The sequence below is a fragment of the Thalassophryne amazonica genome, chromosome 14 (genome assembly GCF_902500255.1).
Source record: "Thalassophryne amazonica chromosome 14, fThaAma1.1, whole genome shotgun sequence".
NCBI classification, from domain to species: Eukaryota; Metazoa; Chordata; class Actinopteri; order Batrachoidiformes; family Batrachoididae; genus Thalassophryne; species Thalassophryne amazonica.
Genome location: NC_047116.1, coordinates 72,767,916 through 72,786,341, shown reverse-complemented (window position 1 = coordinate 72,786,341; position 18,426 = coordinate 72,767,916). Strand labels below are relative to the sequence as shown.

Below are 18,426 nucleotides of genomic sequence, written 5' to 3'. Positions count from 1 at the left end.
AAACTCCATTTCACATATTGCAAAGAAGATGCTCCTAGCTCCTATCTCCTTTTCAATCCCAATCATGTTTATATATATGCATATGTGTATGTGTATAGGTATGTGTGTGCATATGTGTATGTGTGTATCTGCAAATAAGTATTTGAACACCTACCAACCAGCAAGAATTCTGGCTCTCACAGACCCGTTAATTTTTCTTTAAGAAGCCCTCTTATTCTGAACTGTATTAATTGCACCTGTTTGAGCTTGTTACCTGTATAAAAGACACCTGTTCACACACTCAGTCAATCAATCACACTCCAACCTGTCCACCATAGCCAAGACAAGAGAGCTGTCTAAGGACACCAGGGACAAAACTGTAGACCTGCACAAGGCTGGGATGGACTACAGGACAACAGGCAAGCAGCTTGGTAGAAGACAACAACTGTTATGATTATTTATTATAAAGTGGAAGAAACACAAGATGACTGTCAATCTCCCTCGGTCTGGGATTCCATGCAAGATCTCACTTTGTGGGGTAGGGATGATTCTGAGAAAGCTCAGAACTACACAAGAGGACCTGGTCAGTGACCTAAAGAGAGCTGGGACCACAGTCACAAAGATTACATGATTAACACATGATGCTGTCATGGTTTAAAATCCTGCAGGGCAGCAAGGTCCCCCTGTTCAAGCCAGCACATGTCCAGGCCCATTTGAAGTTCACCAGTGACCATCTGGATGATCCAGAGGAGGCATGGGAGAAGGTCATGTGGTCAGATGAGACCAGAATAGAGCTTTTTGGAATCAACTCCACTTACCATGTTTAGAGGATGAGAACAACCCCAAGAAAACCATCCCAAACGTGAAGCATGGGGGTGGAAACATCATACTCTGGGGGTGCTCTTCTGCAAAGGGGACAGGATGACTGCACCGAAGGAAGGATGGATGGGGTCATGTATTGCGAGATTTTGGCAAACAACCTCCTTCCCTCAGTAAGAGCATTGAAGATGGGTCATGGCTGGGTCTTCCAGCATGACAATGACCCCAAACACACAGCCAGGGCAACTAAGGAGGGGCTCCGTAAGAAGCATTTCAAGGTCCTGGAGTGGCCTGGCCAGTCTCCAGACCTGAACTCAACAGAAAATCTTTGGAGGGAGCTGATACTCCAAACCTGAAAGATTTGGAGAAGATCTGTATGGATGAGTGGACCAAAATCCCTGCTGCAGTGTGTGCAAACCTGGTGAAAAACTACAGGAAACGTCTGACCTCTGTAATTGCAAACAAAGGTTACTGTACCAAATATTAACATTGATTTTCACAGGTGTTCAAATACTTATTTGCAGCAGTAACATACAAATAAATTATTAAAAAATCATACATTGTGATTTCTGGATTTTTTTTTTTTTTTTTTAAGATTATGTCTCTCACAGTGGACATGCACCTAAGATGAAAATTTCGGACCCCTCCATGATTTCTAAGTGGGAGAACTTGCAAAATCGCAGGGTGTTCAAATACTTATTTTCCTCACTGTATATATATATATATATATATATATAGTCTATTTCTACCTCATATCTTATGTCTTGTACTGTTACAAGTATTATTATTGCTTATCCTTGCACACGCTGTTTGATGAACATTTTCCTCTACTTGCACCCACTTTGTGTGTGTATGTGTTTTTTTTTTTGTTTTGTTTTTCTTTTAAAGAGCTGACGTAGCATGTGAATTTCTCCTCTGTGAGGTCAGTAAAGTTTATCTTTATCCAATACTAATTTATTTTTAGCATTTTTAAATTGTCTCAAGTTGTGGTTCTTCTTAACCTTTATTTAACCAGATAATAAAGACCATCGAGATCAAGACCTCTTTCACAATAATGACCTGGCCAGGAAAGGCAGCAGCACATGACATACAAAACAAACCACGTAACAAAACAAAACAACACCACCACCATGAAATACAAATAGAAGTAGCTGGAAAAACCTCTTTTTTTTTTCCTTCTTCACATTCTTTGTTTGGTTTCATTTTGAGGTGTCCTTTGTTTTATTTGTGTTAGTTTGAAACTACCACGGGTAAAATAAGTATTGAACATATCAACATTTTTCTCAGTAAATATATTTGCAAAGGTGCTATTGACATGAAATTTTCACCAGATATCTGTAACAACCTAAAGCCTCATTTCCACCGAGCAGGTCAGAATGGTTAAGTCTGGCTTGGCTTGCATTTCCACTGCCAGCAGTACCATTTTTTTCATAGACAGAGCATGTAGATGTTTGCATACATGTCATTGAGAGCATGTATGCTCTCATGATCATGAGGTAATCTTCCATTCCAGCTTATTAATTAATCAAAAACCCAGACAGAGCTTTAATTCATTTGAAAGCTTGACTCTTAGTCTTGTCCATCCAAATTGGAAGTCCCAAAAACCAGTTTTATTTGTTATTATCTATCGTCCACCTGGTCGTTACTGTGAGTTTCTCTGTGAATTTTCAGACCTTTTGTCTGACTTAGTGCTTAGCTCAGATAAGATAATTATAATGGGCGATTTTAACATCCACACAGATGCTGAGAATGACAGCCTCAACACTGCATTTAATCTATTATTAGACTCTATTGGCTTTGCTCAAAAAGTAAATGAGTCCACCCACCACTTTAATCATATCTTAGATCTTGTTCTGACTTATGGTATGGAAATAGAAGATTTAACAGTATTCCCTGAAAACTCCCTTCTGTCTGATCATTTCTTAATAACATTTACATTTACTCTGATGGACTACCCGGCAGTGGGGAATAAGTTTCATTACACTAGAAGTCTTTCAGAAAGCGCTGTAACTAGGTTTAAGGATATGATTCCTTCTTTATGTTCTCTAATGCCATATACCAACACAGTGCAGAGTAGCTACCTAAACTCTGTAAGTGAGATAGAGTATCTCGTCAGTAGTTTTACATCCTCATTGAAGACAACTTTGGATGCTGTAGCTCCTCTAAAAAAGAGAGCTTTAAATCAGAAGTGCCTGACTCCGTGGTATAACTCACAAACTCGTAGCTTAAAGCAGATAACCCGTAAGTTGGAGAGGAAATGGCGTCTCACTAATTTAGAAGATCTTCACTTAGCCTGGAAAAAGAGTCTGTTGCTCTATAAAAAAGCCCTCCGTAAAGCTAGGACATCTTTCTACTCATCACTAATTGAAGAAAATAAGAACAACCCCAGGTTTCTTTTCAGCACTGTAGCCAGGCTGACAAAGAGTCAGAGCTCTATTGAGCTGAGTATTCCATTAACTTTAACTAGTAATGACTTCATGACTTTCTTTGCTAACAAAATTTTAACTATTAGAGAAAAAATTACTCATAACCATCCCAAAGACGTATCGTTATCTTTGGCTGCTTTCAGTGATGCCTGTATTTGGTTAGACTCTTTCTCTCCGATTGTTCTGTCTGAGTTATTTTCATTAGTTACTTCATCCAAACCATCAACATGTTTATTAGACCCCATTCCTACCAGGCTGCTCAAGGAAGCCCTACCATTATTTAATGCTTCGATCTTAAATATGATCAATCTATCTTTGTTAGTTGGCTATGTACCACAGGCTTTTAAGGTGGCAGTAATTAAACCATTACTTAAAAAGCCATCACTTGACCCAGCTATCTTAGCTAATTATAGGCCAATCTCCAACCTTACTTTTCTCTCAAAAAGTCTTGAAAGGGTAGTTGTAAAACAGCTAACTGATCATCTGCAGAGGAATGGTCTATTTGAAGAGTTTCAGTCAGGTTTTAGAATTCATCATAGTACAGAAACAGCATTAGTGAAGGTTACAAATGATCTTCTTATGGCCTCGGACAGTGGACTCATCTCTGTGCTTGTTCTGTTAGACCTCAGTGCTGCTTTTGATACTGTTGACCATAAAATTTTATTACAGAGATTAGAGCATGCCATAGGTATTAAAGGCACTGCGCTGCGGTGGTTTGAATCATATTTGTCTAATAGATTACAATTTGTTCATGTAAATGGGGAATCTTCTTCACAGACTAAAGTTAATTATGGAGTTCCACAAGGTTCTGTGCTAGGACCAATTTTATTCACTTTATACATGCTTCCCTTAGGCAGTATTATTAGACGGTATTGCTTAAATTTTCATTGTTACGCAGATGATACCCAGCTTTATCTATCCATGAAGCCAGAGGACACACACCAATTAGCTAAACTGCAGGATTGTCTTACAGACATAAAGACATGGATGACCTCTAATTTCCTGCTTTTAAACTCAGATAAAACTGAAGTTATTGTACTTGGCCCCACAAATCTTAGAAACATGGTGTCTAACCAGATCCTTACTCTGGATGGCATTACCCTGACCTCTAGTAATACTGTGAGAAATCTTGGAGTCATTTTTGATCAGGATATGTCATTCAAAGCGCATATTAAACAAATATGTAGGACTGCTTTTTTGCATTTACGCAATATCTCTAAAATCAGAAAGGTCTTGTCTCAGAGTGATGCTGAAAAACTAATTCATGCATTTATTTCCTCTAGGCTGGACTATTGTAATTCATTATTATCAGGTTGTCCTAAAAGTTCCCTAAAAAGCCTTCAGTTAATTCAAAATGCTGCAGCTAGAGTACTGACGGGGACTAGAAGGAGAGAGCATATCTCACCCATATTGGCCTCTCTTCATTGGCTTCCTGTTAATTCTAGAATAGAATTTAAAATTCTTCTTCTTACTTATAAGGTTTTGAATAATCAGGTCCCATCTTATCTTAGGGACCTCGTAGTACCATATCACCCCAATAGAGCGCTTCGCTCTCAGACTGCAGGCTTACTTGTAGTTCCTAGGGTTTGTAAGAGTAGAATGGGAGGCAGAGCCTTCAGCTTTCAGGCTCCTCTCCTGTGGAACCAGCTCCCAATTCAGATCAGGGAGACAGACACCCTCTCTACTTTTAAGATTAGGCTTAAAACTTTCCTTTTTGCTAAAGCTTATAGTTAGGGCTGGATCAGGTGACCCTGAACCATCCCTTAGTTATGCTGCTATAGACGTAGACTGCTGGGGGGTTCCCATGATGCACTGTTTCTTTCTCTTTTTGCTCTGTATGCACCACTCTGCATTTAATCATTAGTGATCGATCTCTGCTCCCCTCCACATCATGTCTTTTTCCTGGTTCTCTCCCTCAGCCCCAACCAGTCCCAGCAGAAGACTGCCCCTCCCTGAGCCTGGTTCTGCTGGAGGTTTCTTCCTGTTAAAAGGGAGTTTTTCCTTCCCACTGTAGCCAAGTGCTTGCTCACAGGGGGTCGTTTTGACCGTTGGGGTTTTACATAATTATTGTATGGCCTTGCCTTACAATATAAAGCGCCTTGGGGCAACTGTTTGTTGTGATTTGGCGCTATATAAAAAAATTGATTGATTCATTGATTGATGTACGCTGTAGCGCACCCTCATCCCTTTCACATGGAGACCAAACAGAGTAATTTAACTTTTATTTAATTTTATTTCATTTTTGTCTTGGTGGATCAGGATGATGAAGAAACGACACATGGCTGTGGTAAACACTGTCATGAATGAATGAGGCGCTGTGACTCTTTTAACTTTTAAAAGAAGTTAATTTTCTTGTTGTGGGACAAAACACCGGTGTTCTCTGATTCAGGCTGAGAAACGCACCCGGAGCAAACAAAACACAGAGGGACTTCTTTAAAAATGCTGTATTTCTTCAGCCATGACAAGGAACTAAAGTATTTTCGGATGTCGTTTTCCGAAATGGGGACGCTTTCTGTGGGATAAACTTTGGTCAGGCTGTGATGATGAATCCAACTGAAATGATATAACAGGTAGGCTTAAGACTTTATATTTACTCCGTATGTGCATGGTTTTAATATTTGAAACTGTGAACTGTTCAAATGAGGAGTACAGCTTTCACTTTAGCTGTTGAGCCAGTCAGTATACAGCAGCGGCTTAGTGCTTCCCTTTTGTAACCGGTCCATAATTTTGGGACACTGGCCGAAGGGTGCCGAAAAAATGGTACGGCACGGGTCAGTTATTTTGCTGCTTGTTCCTAAATATGGATGTGGAAATGCACAAAATAGCATGCCATACTGACCCGGACCTCTCGGTGGAAACGGAGCTTAAGTAATCCAAACAAACCAAAACAAACAAGTCCAAAAATTAAGTTATGTGAAATGACACAGGGAAAAAGTAGTGAAATACCTGAATTAAGGGAGGTGCAAAAAGGCATGGAAAGCCAAGACAACAGCTTAAATCTGTTAGTAATTACAAAGCAATCCTGCCCCTTGTCAGTGCAAATTAATATCAGCTGGTTCAGTCCCAACTGATGGTCTGGAAAGAACATCATTTCACCATTGCAACAGTGAACTTTGGAGGTGTGAACATCATGGTGTGGTGCTGTTTTTCAGCATACGTCACTGGCAAATTTCATATAATTGAAGGAAGGATTAAATGAAAAATGTACATTCTTGCTTAAACATCTGCTGCCTTCTACCAGGATGATGACGAAACGAGGGTTTCAGCAAGACAGTTATCCCAAATATACAGCCATGGAAACTCTGAGTTCATTTCAGAGAATGAAAATAAAGCTGCGAGACCGGCCCAGTCAATCACTTGACTTGAATCCAATAGAAAATCTATGGAAAGTGCTAAAGGTCAGAGTTAATAGAAGAGGTCAATAGAACCTTCACGATTTGAAGACTGTTTGTGTGGAATAATAGGCCAAAATCACACCTGAAAAATGCATGCAACTAGTTTCTCCATACAGGAAGAGACTTGAAGCTCTTGAGGCAACAAAGGGTTTGTATGAAGTATTAAATACATTTCAGGAAGCCTGTTCAATACTTTTTCCCTGTCATTCAATTTTAATACACATAACTTAATTTCTGTAGTTATTTGTTTTGGTTTCTTTGCATGTGTGGATTACTTGGGTTGTTAATGACATCTGGTGAAAATTTCATGTCAATAACACCTTTAGGTTAAGTTAAGAAAGAGGGGTGAACTATCAGCCCAGCAGACTGTAGGCCACAAATGGGCCCATTGCTCCACCCAAAATAAACCTTCTTAGTTAAAACTTTTGGTACCCTTGATAAAAGATACTAGGTTTCTTAGCTTTAGTTTCCTAATGTTTCACAGTGTGTTGTGTGTGCCTGGGCACACTCCCACCCAAAATGTATGAGAAAAGTGGCCCTTTAATGGCTCTTATACACACCTGATTATCCGAGTAAACAAAAACTCCTTTACTCCTACAATTGAGGTTAAGCAGGAGCACCACACACCGAATGACAGCAAACACCTGAGCCTGAAAGACAGTGGTGTATCTGCCCAGTGCAAAGCTCTTTTCCTGTGTCAAGCCATGTAAATGGACTGCATTTATATAGCACTTTTCCATCTGCATCAGATGCTCAAAGTGCTTTACAATTATGCCTCACATTCACCATTCAGGGTGCTGCCATACAAGGCGCTCACTACACACCAGGAGCAATAGGGGATTAAAGGCCTTGCCCAAGGGCCCTTAGTGATTTTCCAGTCAGGCGGGGATTTGAACCCATGATCTTCTGGACTCAAGCCCAACACCTTAACCACTAGACCATCACCTCCCCATGTTTTATTAACACTGCAGCTCCGGCTTTCCCCCTGATCAATGATCCATCTGTAAAACAAGTGATTACAGGTGAGGTTAAGTTGGGTCTGACCATGACTCTCTCCATGTTCACACTGTACTAAATTTATTCACAAAAGATATCTTGTTCTTACCGTATCAAAATGGGAAAGTAATAAGCAGAAGATCTGCTGATATTCTTTCCCTGGTTAACGTATGACTGGCATTTGCTAGTGTTCACCACTTGCCCAACTGGTGCAACCTTACTGATGTAACGAATGCCTTTCCAACAATGTAGAGGTCCAGAGGGGCTAAGTTCAGAGGTACTTCTGAAGCTGCTGTTGGTGTTGTCCTGAGGGCACTTGTGATGCAAAGGCATGCCACACTCTAAACATGAGTCAGCATGATCCTTCCGGCTCCAAGCTCCATTCTGGTCCAAAAAACTATCGCAGCATAACTTAGCATGGGTCTTACCACCGAAGTGTAGATCCATCACATTGGGACTAACTCCCCATTTTTGTCCGACAACATGACCACACTGGAAGCATGCTGGTATCTTCTCTGCAGACCTCTCACACCCTGAACACACACTGTTTAAACTCCTCCCCTCTGGTCAACATTTCAGAGCTCTGTATGTCAAAACAATGAGACACAGGAATAGTTTCTTCCCACAGGCAGATGAACAATTTAACCTTCCAAAAAGCTCACTAATTGATAGACCAATTTTATTTTATTTTACTTGCTCATTTCATTTGCACATTTTTTACTGTGAATTATTCAGTATTTAGTGTATATTTATATATGCCGTACAGAGAGAGTGCAGCTTAAACTGACGTCAGATTCCTTGTATTCTGTGGATACTTGGAAAATAAAGGCTATTCTGACAGACCTGATTCTGATCCTCAATGTAATTCCACCTCCACCTTGAATGGATTCATCATACCACCACAGACACATATATATCACCACATTTGTAACCACCAACACACCAATATTAGGATACCCCACCCTTCAAGTCAAAATCTGTCCAGCTCTAATGTTTTTCATTCTGTAGGGTGTGGCCACTGTAAGAAGATGAAGCCAGAATATGATGATGCAGCAGAAGTACTCAATAAAGGCACAGACGTAAGTATGACCTTGGTTTATGCAAGTGTGCATGCCATGTTGGATTTTTTCAAACACGTGCTCTGATGCAGAAACTGAACTGCTTGGGTATACTGTTGACTCATTAGCAGATCTTAATGATCCCACCCCTTGGCCTGAAAGCTCTTGGCTCATACAGCCCATTTGCTGGTCATTCCATGCTGCAGCCTGGGTCTCGGCATATTTCTTGTTGTGTTGTTCACATCTCCTTCCTCCAAATGGTCCTCCATGGTATTCTGACACACCCCAGCCAGGGGCAGAACCTGTAAAACCCATTCTGGTGACTGCAGCAATTATCTCATCTACGAGTGTTCCCCTGGCACAAGACTTGGACTCATTCCTTGTGGCTGTCTGCCTGGTGCTGGAGGCCACTGGGAAGCACCCTGGCTATTATCTAATATGGATGGACTGGGAGAGAGGGAAAATGTACAAGGCAGGTGATCTCCAGGAGGAGGGTTGGTGAAAATGCCTATAAAGGTGAAATGTTATTAATATTGTTGCTACTTATGTGAGGTTTTGCTGTTATTTCTCTGCAGAGCCCAGGTGTTCTGGCAGCAGTGGATGCTACAGTGCACAAAAGTGTGGGGGATCGCTTCAAAATATCCGGTTTTCCAACTGTTAAATATTTTGAGAAAGGTGAGGAGAAGTACACCCTGCCACAGCTCCGAAGCAAAGATAAGATCATCGAATTTATGCACAAGTGAGTCACATGTACAAGTCACATTTTCTACTTCCTTTTCTACTTCTGGTGAACATATAATGCCTGGACAAAGTTAGAACAGTCATACCCAGACAGACTTATATATCCCCCTTTGTGCCTCTCTGTTATTCACAGCATATATTTAGCATGCTAACCACCTTTTCTTTTCTGTGCCGTCTGTAACAAAATTTATTTGCAATTACATTTGTCAGTTAAATGCAATAATTTTAAACTGCCTTTGTACAACCCCTGGCAAAAATTATGGAATCACCGGCCTCGGAGGATGTTCATTCAGTTGTTTAATTTTGTAGAAAAAAAGCAGATCACAGACATGACACAAAACTAAAGTCATTTCAAATGGCAACTTTCTGGCTTTAAGAAACACTATAAGAAATCAAGAAAAAAGATTGTGGCAGTCAGTACTGGTTACTTTTTTAGACCAAGCAGAGGAAAAAAATATGGAATCCCTCAATTCTGAGGAAAGAACTATGGAATCACCCTGTAAATTTTCATCCTCAAAACTAACACCTGCATCAAATCAGATCTGCTTGTTGACATTGACCCTGTGCCATGACATTGACCCTACGTGTCTTTTTGCAAGGAATGTTTTCGCAGTTTTTGCTCTATGGCAAGATGCATTATCATCTTGAAAAATGATTTCATCATCCCCAAACATCCTTTCAATTGTCCAAAATATCAATGTAAACTTGTGCATTTATTGATGATGTAATGACAGCCATCTCCCCAGTGCCTTTACCTGACATGCAGCCCCATATCATCAATGACTGTGGAAATTTACATGTTCTCTTCAGGCAGTCATCTTTATAAATCTCATTGGAACGGCACCAAACAAAAGTTCCAGCATCATCACCTTGCCCAATGCAGATTCAAGATTCATCACTGAATATGACTTCAATCCAGTCATCCACAGTCCACGATTGCTTTTCCTTAGCCTATTGTAACCTTGTTTTTTTTCTGTTTAGGTGTTAATGATGGCTTTCGTTTAACTTTTCTGTATGTAAATCCCATTTCCATTAGGCGGTTTCTTACAGTTCGGTCACAGACGTTGACTCCAGTTTCCTCCCATTCGTTCCTCATTTGTTTTGTTGTGCATTTTTCGATTTTTGAGACATATTGCTTTAAGTTTTCTGTCTTGATGCTTTGATGTCTTCCTTGGTCTACCAGTATGTTTGCCTTTAACAACCTTCTCATGTTGTTTGTATTTGGTCCAGAGTTTAGACACAGCTGACTGTGAACAACCAACATCTTTTGCAACATTGCATGATGATTTACTCTCTTTTAAGAGTTTGATAATCCTCTCCTTTGTTTCAATTGACATATCTTGTGTTGGAGCCATGATTCATGTCAGTCCACTTGGTTCAACAGCTCTCCAAGGTGTGTTCACTCCTTTTTAGATGCAGACTAACGAGCAGATCTGATATGATGCAGGTGTTAGTTTTGGGGATGAAAATTTACAGGGTGATTCCATAATTTTGTCCTCAGAATTGAGTGATTCCATATTTTTTTCCTCTGCTTGGTCTAAAAAAGTAACCATTACTGACTGCCACAATCTTTTTTCTTGATTTCTTATAGTGTTTCTTAAAGCCAGAAAGTTGCCATTTGAAATGACTTTAGTTTTGTGTCATGTCTGTGATCTGCTTTTTTTCTACAAAATTAAACAACTGAATGAACATCCTCCGAGGCCGATGATTCCATCATTTTTGCCAGGGGTTGTATATGATAAATTGGTCATTGATTGTTTCGACTGTAAGGTAACTGACCTGTGATGACATCAGTGCTGACCTTAGCAATTATAGGCTTCGAATCACTGCCCATGGGTGAACACAAATCTAAATACAACTCAGATAACGTGACAAAGTGATAAAGTGTCTTTTCTTGTGATATTTTAGCAGTATTCCCGTACTAACATTGCTCCTTTTGTTTTTTGTTTTGGGACAAGTATGCATTACTGAATGTGCTGCTCCATCCATTGGGTATATTATAATTTACTTGGGTATATTATGATTTACTTTCTGATCAGTAAGACTTTATTGATCTCTGTGATATCAATAGAGATCAATCTTATCTCATCTTATTATAATTTACTTTCTGTTTCTCGTTGTTTGCCTTATAGTCCTCAGGCACCTCCTCCGCCAGAGCAATCTTGGGAGGAAAAGCCCTCCAGTGTCAGCCATCTGGGGTCAGAAGACTTCAAAGAGGCACTAAAGAAGAAAAAACATGCCCTGGTCATGTTCTATGCTCCTTGTAAGAACTGTGCCCATACCGACACTCACATGAAAACAGTTTAAATGTTGACCTTTGCACAAATGTTTGAGGTAGGTTTTTGCAGGGGACACTCTAGATCATGATGTGGAAAGCTCATCCATGCATGGCAGCACACAGTCTATACAAACTGTTCAGATTCATACAGTTTGCTGTTTTGATCACCTTGTTAAACTTTGTGTGAAACTCGTGTCACATTCCAGTTTTGTAATAATTGGTTTCGTCATATCCTTGGTTTTTAACCATTAAGTAACTTAGCTGCATGCCAAGCTTGACATCACATTGCATATGAACTCCACCTAAACCATTGGGAGACTGGGGAATGACTCAGAGCACTGAGAATAGATTTATCTAATTTGCCTCAAGAAATCATAACCAATCACATCTTTGCCTCATTTTACAAGGATTCTAAACATCCTGCCAAATGTTAGTTTTCTGAAGTATTAATGCAGTCTAAAAGTAATTATGCCACCAGAAAGGCAACCTGCCACCACTGGGTTCTGGGTCCATTGTCAGACAAATAGGGATGTTTAGTATCTGGATGATTTGTTATAAATGATAAGTTTGAGCCATTCAGTTTGAGGCAGAAGAATGGAAAGAACGTGGCAAGACAAAGGAGTGAAGAATAAGTGGTAGGAGAATGTAATGTGGATGTTAGTTTGTACGGAGAGTTGTTGAAAATGGTAATTACATTGAAATATCTAGAATCATTGTTAACATAAAGGCAGTAAAGTCCATGTGTTATAATTTCAATTAATTTCATTTTATGAAGCACCAAATCACAACAAAACTGATTCAAGGCCCTTCACACAAGTAAGATCTAATCTTACTAACCCCTAGAGCAGGGGTATTCAACTCTAGTCCTCAAGGGTCGGTGTCCTCCAACTTTTAGATGTGTCTCTGGTTCAACACACCTGAGTCAATTAATGGGGTCATTAGCAGCACTCTGAAGAACTTGACTGCATACTGAGGAGGTAATTCAGCCAATTGATTCAGGTGTGTTGGACCAGCAGTGATGAAATTTTTCCGGAAATGACCGGAAATCGGGGTTTTTACTCATGTGGTGAACGTTTCCAGGTTATTTTTGACAACATACGTCAGAGTTCATTCATTCATTCATTTCATTTCAGTTCCACACCCAAACAGTTGTTGGCGGAAATGCACCGTGTTGGTTTGCAAACCGCCAATAATTTCCAAAGAAGAAGCAGAAGAGTTTATTTGATTTGGGCTTTAAGAGTTTATAAAGTCATGCTTTTGTGGACTGCGCTGTTGTTTTTCTAATGGTTTACTTTATGGACAATAAAAGTCATGAGCTACGTTTTTCCTCCAGTAATCGTACACTAAGTGAAGCTAATGGGTGACACTTCCAGCTGCTAAAAATGTTAATGCCGTTAGCATTCACACACGAGTTTGCGAGTCAAAGCTACAAGATTGAGTTTGAGCATCGGACAAAAATTTGACTGAGGTGAGTGAGTGAAAACAATACGTGACGTTATTGCTCTGCTGAGGTTTATAAGCTAAATTAGCTTTTTAGCTGCAGAATCATTCACTGTCGAGCTGAGTGGTTGACCTATTTTTCATTTTTACCAAATAAAGCTACACAGTTTTTATTGTTACTGCCATAACTACAAGAAAAGTCTTAACTTTAAATAACTTAGATTTTTTTTATTTAAAGTTTTTTTAACCATCAAGTAGTCAAAGAAAATAGGACAGTGCTGTTTCATATTTCTTTGTATTTTAAGAAATGTATTTCTCGATCACATCAGAAACATATATTTGCTCAATGAATGAATGAATGAATCTACCATTAGTACATGTACACATTACTTTTCATTTTATTTGTCTAAAATAAAGTTTTCTAATGTAAGAAAAGTTTAACTTCAAAATGTACAGTGATCGGAAATTAATGTTAAATTAAAAATATATTTGTAAGGATTTTGACGTGGCCAAGAATTAGAAAACAGAGTTGCAAAGCTCCTGCCAAAACTTGGAAAACTCAGAAGTGAGTAAAAGTTGAACAAGTTGATGTATTAATGTATGATAAATACTCCTATTGTTCCATTTGAATTGATACTGAGAATTATTATTTTTGAGTTCTTTGAATTGTCATTTCTTTTATGGTGTAGTTTTCTGAACCACAATGTATGTTTTTTGGATTAAAGGTACCACAATACAAGTTCTGTGTAAAGACGGGTGGAAAAATTGTCTGTACATAATCTGGCTGTTTTATCTCTTCGGGCAGATCTTTCCACAAAGCAAGTGCACAATTAGAGAAGGCTCTGTGGCCCACAGACTTTTTATTCACCCTAGGGCAGGGGTGGGCATCGAGGGCTGAGACACTGCAAGTTTTCCTTGCAACCATCACCTCAGCAGGTGGGTTGCTGATGAGCTTCTCCCCTGAACATAAACACCTGATCATCAAAGAAATCACCTTCCGAGACACCTGATCATTAATGAAATCATTCTGATCAATAATGAAATCACCTGCTGAGGTGATTGGTAGCAATGAAAATCTGCAGTGCCTCGGCCCTTCATGGCACGATTGCCCACCCCTGCCCTAGGGGCACAAAGTAGTCCTGGGCCCTGGAACACAGAGCCCGGGCCGGTACTTAGGGTTTGTTTAGGTCAGCTAGGTAGAGAAGTCCTAGTCCGTGAATAATTTTATAGGTTAATAACAGAACCTTAAAATTCAACCACACAGAAACAGGAAGCCGGTGAAGAGACGCCAAAATGGGTGCAGTGTGGTCAAACCTTCTGCTTCCTGTCAAGATTATGGCGGCAACATTTTGAACCAGTTGGAGAACCCTAATGCTGAACTGCAGTAAACCAGAAAATAGAACATTGTAGTATTCCAGTCTAGAAGAGACAAATGCATGGATCAGGGTCTCTATCAGCCATAGGCAGGATGGGACGGATCTTCACTATATTTCACAGGTGGAAGAAAGCAGTCCTCATAATATCTCTAATGTGTAGGTCAAAGGACAGCATGGGATCAAAAAATCACCCCAAGGTATCTCAGGTAAAGGAAATAATAACAATATCCTCTGTTTTGTGGAACTAACTGTGCGGCTCAAAACGTTGGAAAGATAGATTCCAGTCGGAATTAATAACTTCAAAGCGAATTGCCGTTTTGAATAAAATGACACCTCTTTCCAAACATTGTACAGACAACAAACTATAACAGACCAAAACAGCCACCCCCCCCCCCCAAAAAAAAAAATGAGACGTCCTCCATTCTTTATGAATTACATTGATCTTGAGTGGTAGAGCAGCCAGCTGCAAGGCCGCAGCTATTTGTCTCATTAATATCTGAAAGGAAATGCTTTTGACAAAAACTACAGATTTTCTTTATTTCTATTTATGTCCAGAGATCAAGCATCCATGTACAGATTTTGTTTATGTCCAGAGATCAAGGATCCAGTGATCAATTTCATATTTATTTACTTTAAGACTCAATAAAATGTTGACATAGAAAACCTATAAAGCTGACTTTTAAGAGATAAGAGAATCGATAAAAATTGGATCAGTAAGCGGAATAGATAATGGCATCGATATCAATAAAATCTTATCAATACCCATCCCTAGTTTGGACTGATAAAAATATGTACCTGCAAAACTCTAAAATCAAATAGACCATGTTTGGGGAAAATATGAAAAATGTAAAAGCAAGCAACATTAAACTTGAAGAAATGCTGCTGCGAACCTTTAACTTTCTCTGATGTTGTACAAACCTCACATTGCTTCAATAGTCTGTGTTAAGCAACACTCAACACCAAACATAATGATTCACTGTGTTTATTTTCAGTTGATTCTGCATTAATTTTGTTTTGTTTGTATTTCTAAATGAGCTTGTTTCATCAGTGACTGATAAGGAAGAAAAAGAAATCAAGGCTATTGAAACTACCTGGCAGTCTTTCTATCTGTCTCTTTCCTTCACTTTTTCTGTCTGTTATGAAAAAGAAGAGTGAAAATATCTGAAAAAGGTTTTGAGCTGCTTGAGTTGGAAAATGAGTAATGGCTCTCTCTATCAGCAGCAGATCTGCCTTTTAGCTGCTTTTAGCTGATTAGATGACAGGAACAATGCAAGAAGGGAAGACTTAAATATAGCCATAGTTAGCATGCAGTATTACGTTATCTGTGCTTTGTTCATTTATCTGCACTTAGACCTTTCCCGAGCTGTTAAAATGGCCTGCCTGCTCATTCTGTCTTCTTTATGTGGGAGAAAAACTGTGACAAATGCCTCTGTGTTTTGACATATCTATTTCAGAATTGTGACAGAACCTTTAAAGGTGTAAAGGCCATTTAATGTTGCAGCTAAAAGGGTGCTTCAGCTTGAAATGGTTTCTGATCTGCAGTAAAGGCTGCTTAGAAAGAGAAGTTAACCTGACAGGTTTGGCAGAATTTAGTTAACGCTACAATCCCAACTCAGAAAGAAAGCAGTAATTTTTACATTTATTTTGAGTTCATTGCAGACTGTATAAGCCCAAGATATTTCATCTTCTATGTGGTCAACTTGATTTAATTCAGTATACTTTCATTCTTGCATTTCAGGCCTGTAACACATTCCAAAAATTTGGGATGGATGTAAATTAGTAATGAGGTAAATAATAAATAAATAAAAGTTCAAAGTTCTTTATTAATCGTCTCCTTTCGGAGAAATGTAGCTTGTGGTGCATGAGGGGGCTCAACTGCACAAACAATAAACAGTACCAACATTACAACAGTGATACCCACAGAATAAATACAACCAACAATAAAATAGCATAAATAATCTTAAAACCAGTGAAAAGACATAAAATCACTGTAACCAATCCACTATCAACTACTAAAACCACACAGCCATTAAAAACTTGCCATTCCACTGGAAGATGTGCAAGATCTATCCTATGACAAAGTGCAATTTAAGCTTCTTCATTAATAAGCTTAATGGTCAACATAACAAATGAATATTTGTACCGGTTACATTTGCACAAAGGAACAAGATATCTCTTCCCCGAGTTTAACAAGATATACTCTGAGTACAGAACATGTGAGCTATTCATTAAGATGTTTTTTTGCTTGTGTAATGGTTGCTCGATCAGAGAGTTCTTGAAAACTGGGAGGAGTGTGGAATAATAAAAAAACTGGTGACGTCAACAGGTGATTGTAATCATTTGGTACAAAGCAGTATCCACAACAAGCTGCGTCTCTAAAGAGCAAAATGGGCAGTTGATTTCCAGTTTGTGAGCAAATGCCTGAGAAAATTGTTGAAATGTTAGAAAACAGTGTTCCTCAAAAAATAAATAAATAAACGGTTTAGAATGGGATTTGCTTATTTCTTAAGGTTTCTGGAGGTTCAAGGAATCTGGAGAAATTTCAGTGTGTAAAGGGGAAGGACTCAGGCATAAGCTGAACACCCATGAATTCTGATCCCTCAGGCTGCACTGCATCAAGAATCATCATTCATCAATGGCTGATATAACCACATGGGCAAGGGATTACTTTGGAAGACCTTTGTCCAGCACTGCAATACAGAATTGCATTTACAAATGCCACTTAAAACCTTACTCTGCAAAAAGAAGCCCTCTGTTAACCTTTACCAGAAGTAGCATTGACCCCTGGGCTTGGAGGCATCTGGGTTAAATGACCACACTGTGGAAATGTGTATTGTATTCCAGATCTTTTTTGAAAGAAATGGACACCATGTGCTCTGGACCAAAGACAAATAGGACTATCCAAACTGTTGTCAGCAACAAGTCCAAAAGCCAGGGTTTGTCATGATATAGGGTTGTGTCAGTGCCCCTGTCAAAGTTCATTTGGTCAGTTACATTAGACTGTCACATCCATTGCCTCTTTTAATGGTCCTGCTATGATCTAGCTGTCTCAGAGAATTAAGATTTGTCCATTATTTCTTTATCCTATTGAAAATAAGAAGTCTCTAGGACAGCTAGATCACAGCAAGACCATTGAAAGTGGTAACAGATGTGACAGTCTCATGGACTTGCCCATTTGCAAAAGTACATTGACATTTTCAGGCAACTTATGCTGGCTTAAAGAGCACATTTTTTTCCAGGGATGCCAATGTATTTTTCAACAAGACAATGCAAAACCACATTCTGCACTCATTACAAATGCTGTGGAAAAAGAAAAGGGTACAGACTGGGCTAGCCTGCCTGCAGTCCTTACCTAGCGCCAATACAGAATGTGTGGAGAATTTTGAAATGAAAAACCCAACAATAACAATAACCCCATATTGTTGAACACTGTAAGACATGTTTGCAGCAAGAATGGGACAAATAATACCTGAAACACTTCATCACTTGGTATCCTCAATGACAGTGTCTTTTAAATACTGTGAGAAGGAAGGGCGAAATTACAAACTGTTAAATATTTTTACGTCCAGCTTTGTGTGGAATGTTACAGCTCTTGAATGCAGAAATTCATGTAAACAAGTGAATAATACACAAAACATGAAATATGTTGGATTCGTACTGTTTGCAATGAAATAGAAGTCAAAGTAAATGTAAGATATAAGAATCGCTGTTTTGTTTTTCTCCCCATTTATTTGCATTGTCCACACCATCCCAACGTTATGAAATGGGGCTGTATAACTGGTCTGTGTGGCTACTTGTTGGCACACAAAAATAAAAGTGATTACTGCTTGCATGAAACAATCAGCATGTCTGTGGGCTTCAAACAGACCACAATTGTCTATACTTTTCATTGTAGTCACCTGTGGCAGCTGGTGATAT

At 39.2% G+C, this 18,426-nt stretch overlaps 1 protein-coding gene across 1 annotated transcript in view; it reads left to right on the top strand.

Annotated features, from left to right (window-relative positions):
* pdia5 (protein disulfide isomerase family A, member 5) overlaps positions 1 to 18,426 on the top strand; it is a 196,049-nt gene that overhangs the window by 144,916 nt on the left and 32,707 nt on the right. Inside the window, exons 12-14 of the mRNA XM_034185846.1 lie at positions 8,624 to 8,694; positions 9,249 to 9,412; positions 11,547 to 11,677. Of these exons, the coding sequence (XP_034041737.1) occupies positions 8,624 to 8,694; positions 9,249 to 9,412; positions 11,547 to 11,677 (366 nt within the window). The remainder of the gene's footprint in view (positions 1 to 8,623; positions 8,695 to 9,248; positions 9,413 to 11,546; positions 11,678 to 18,426) is intronic.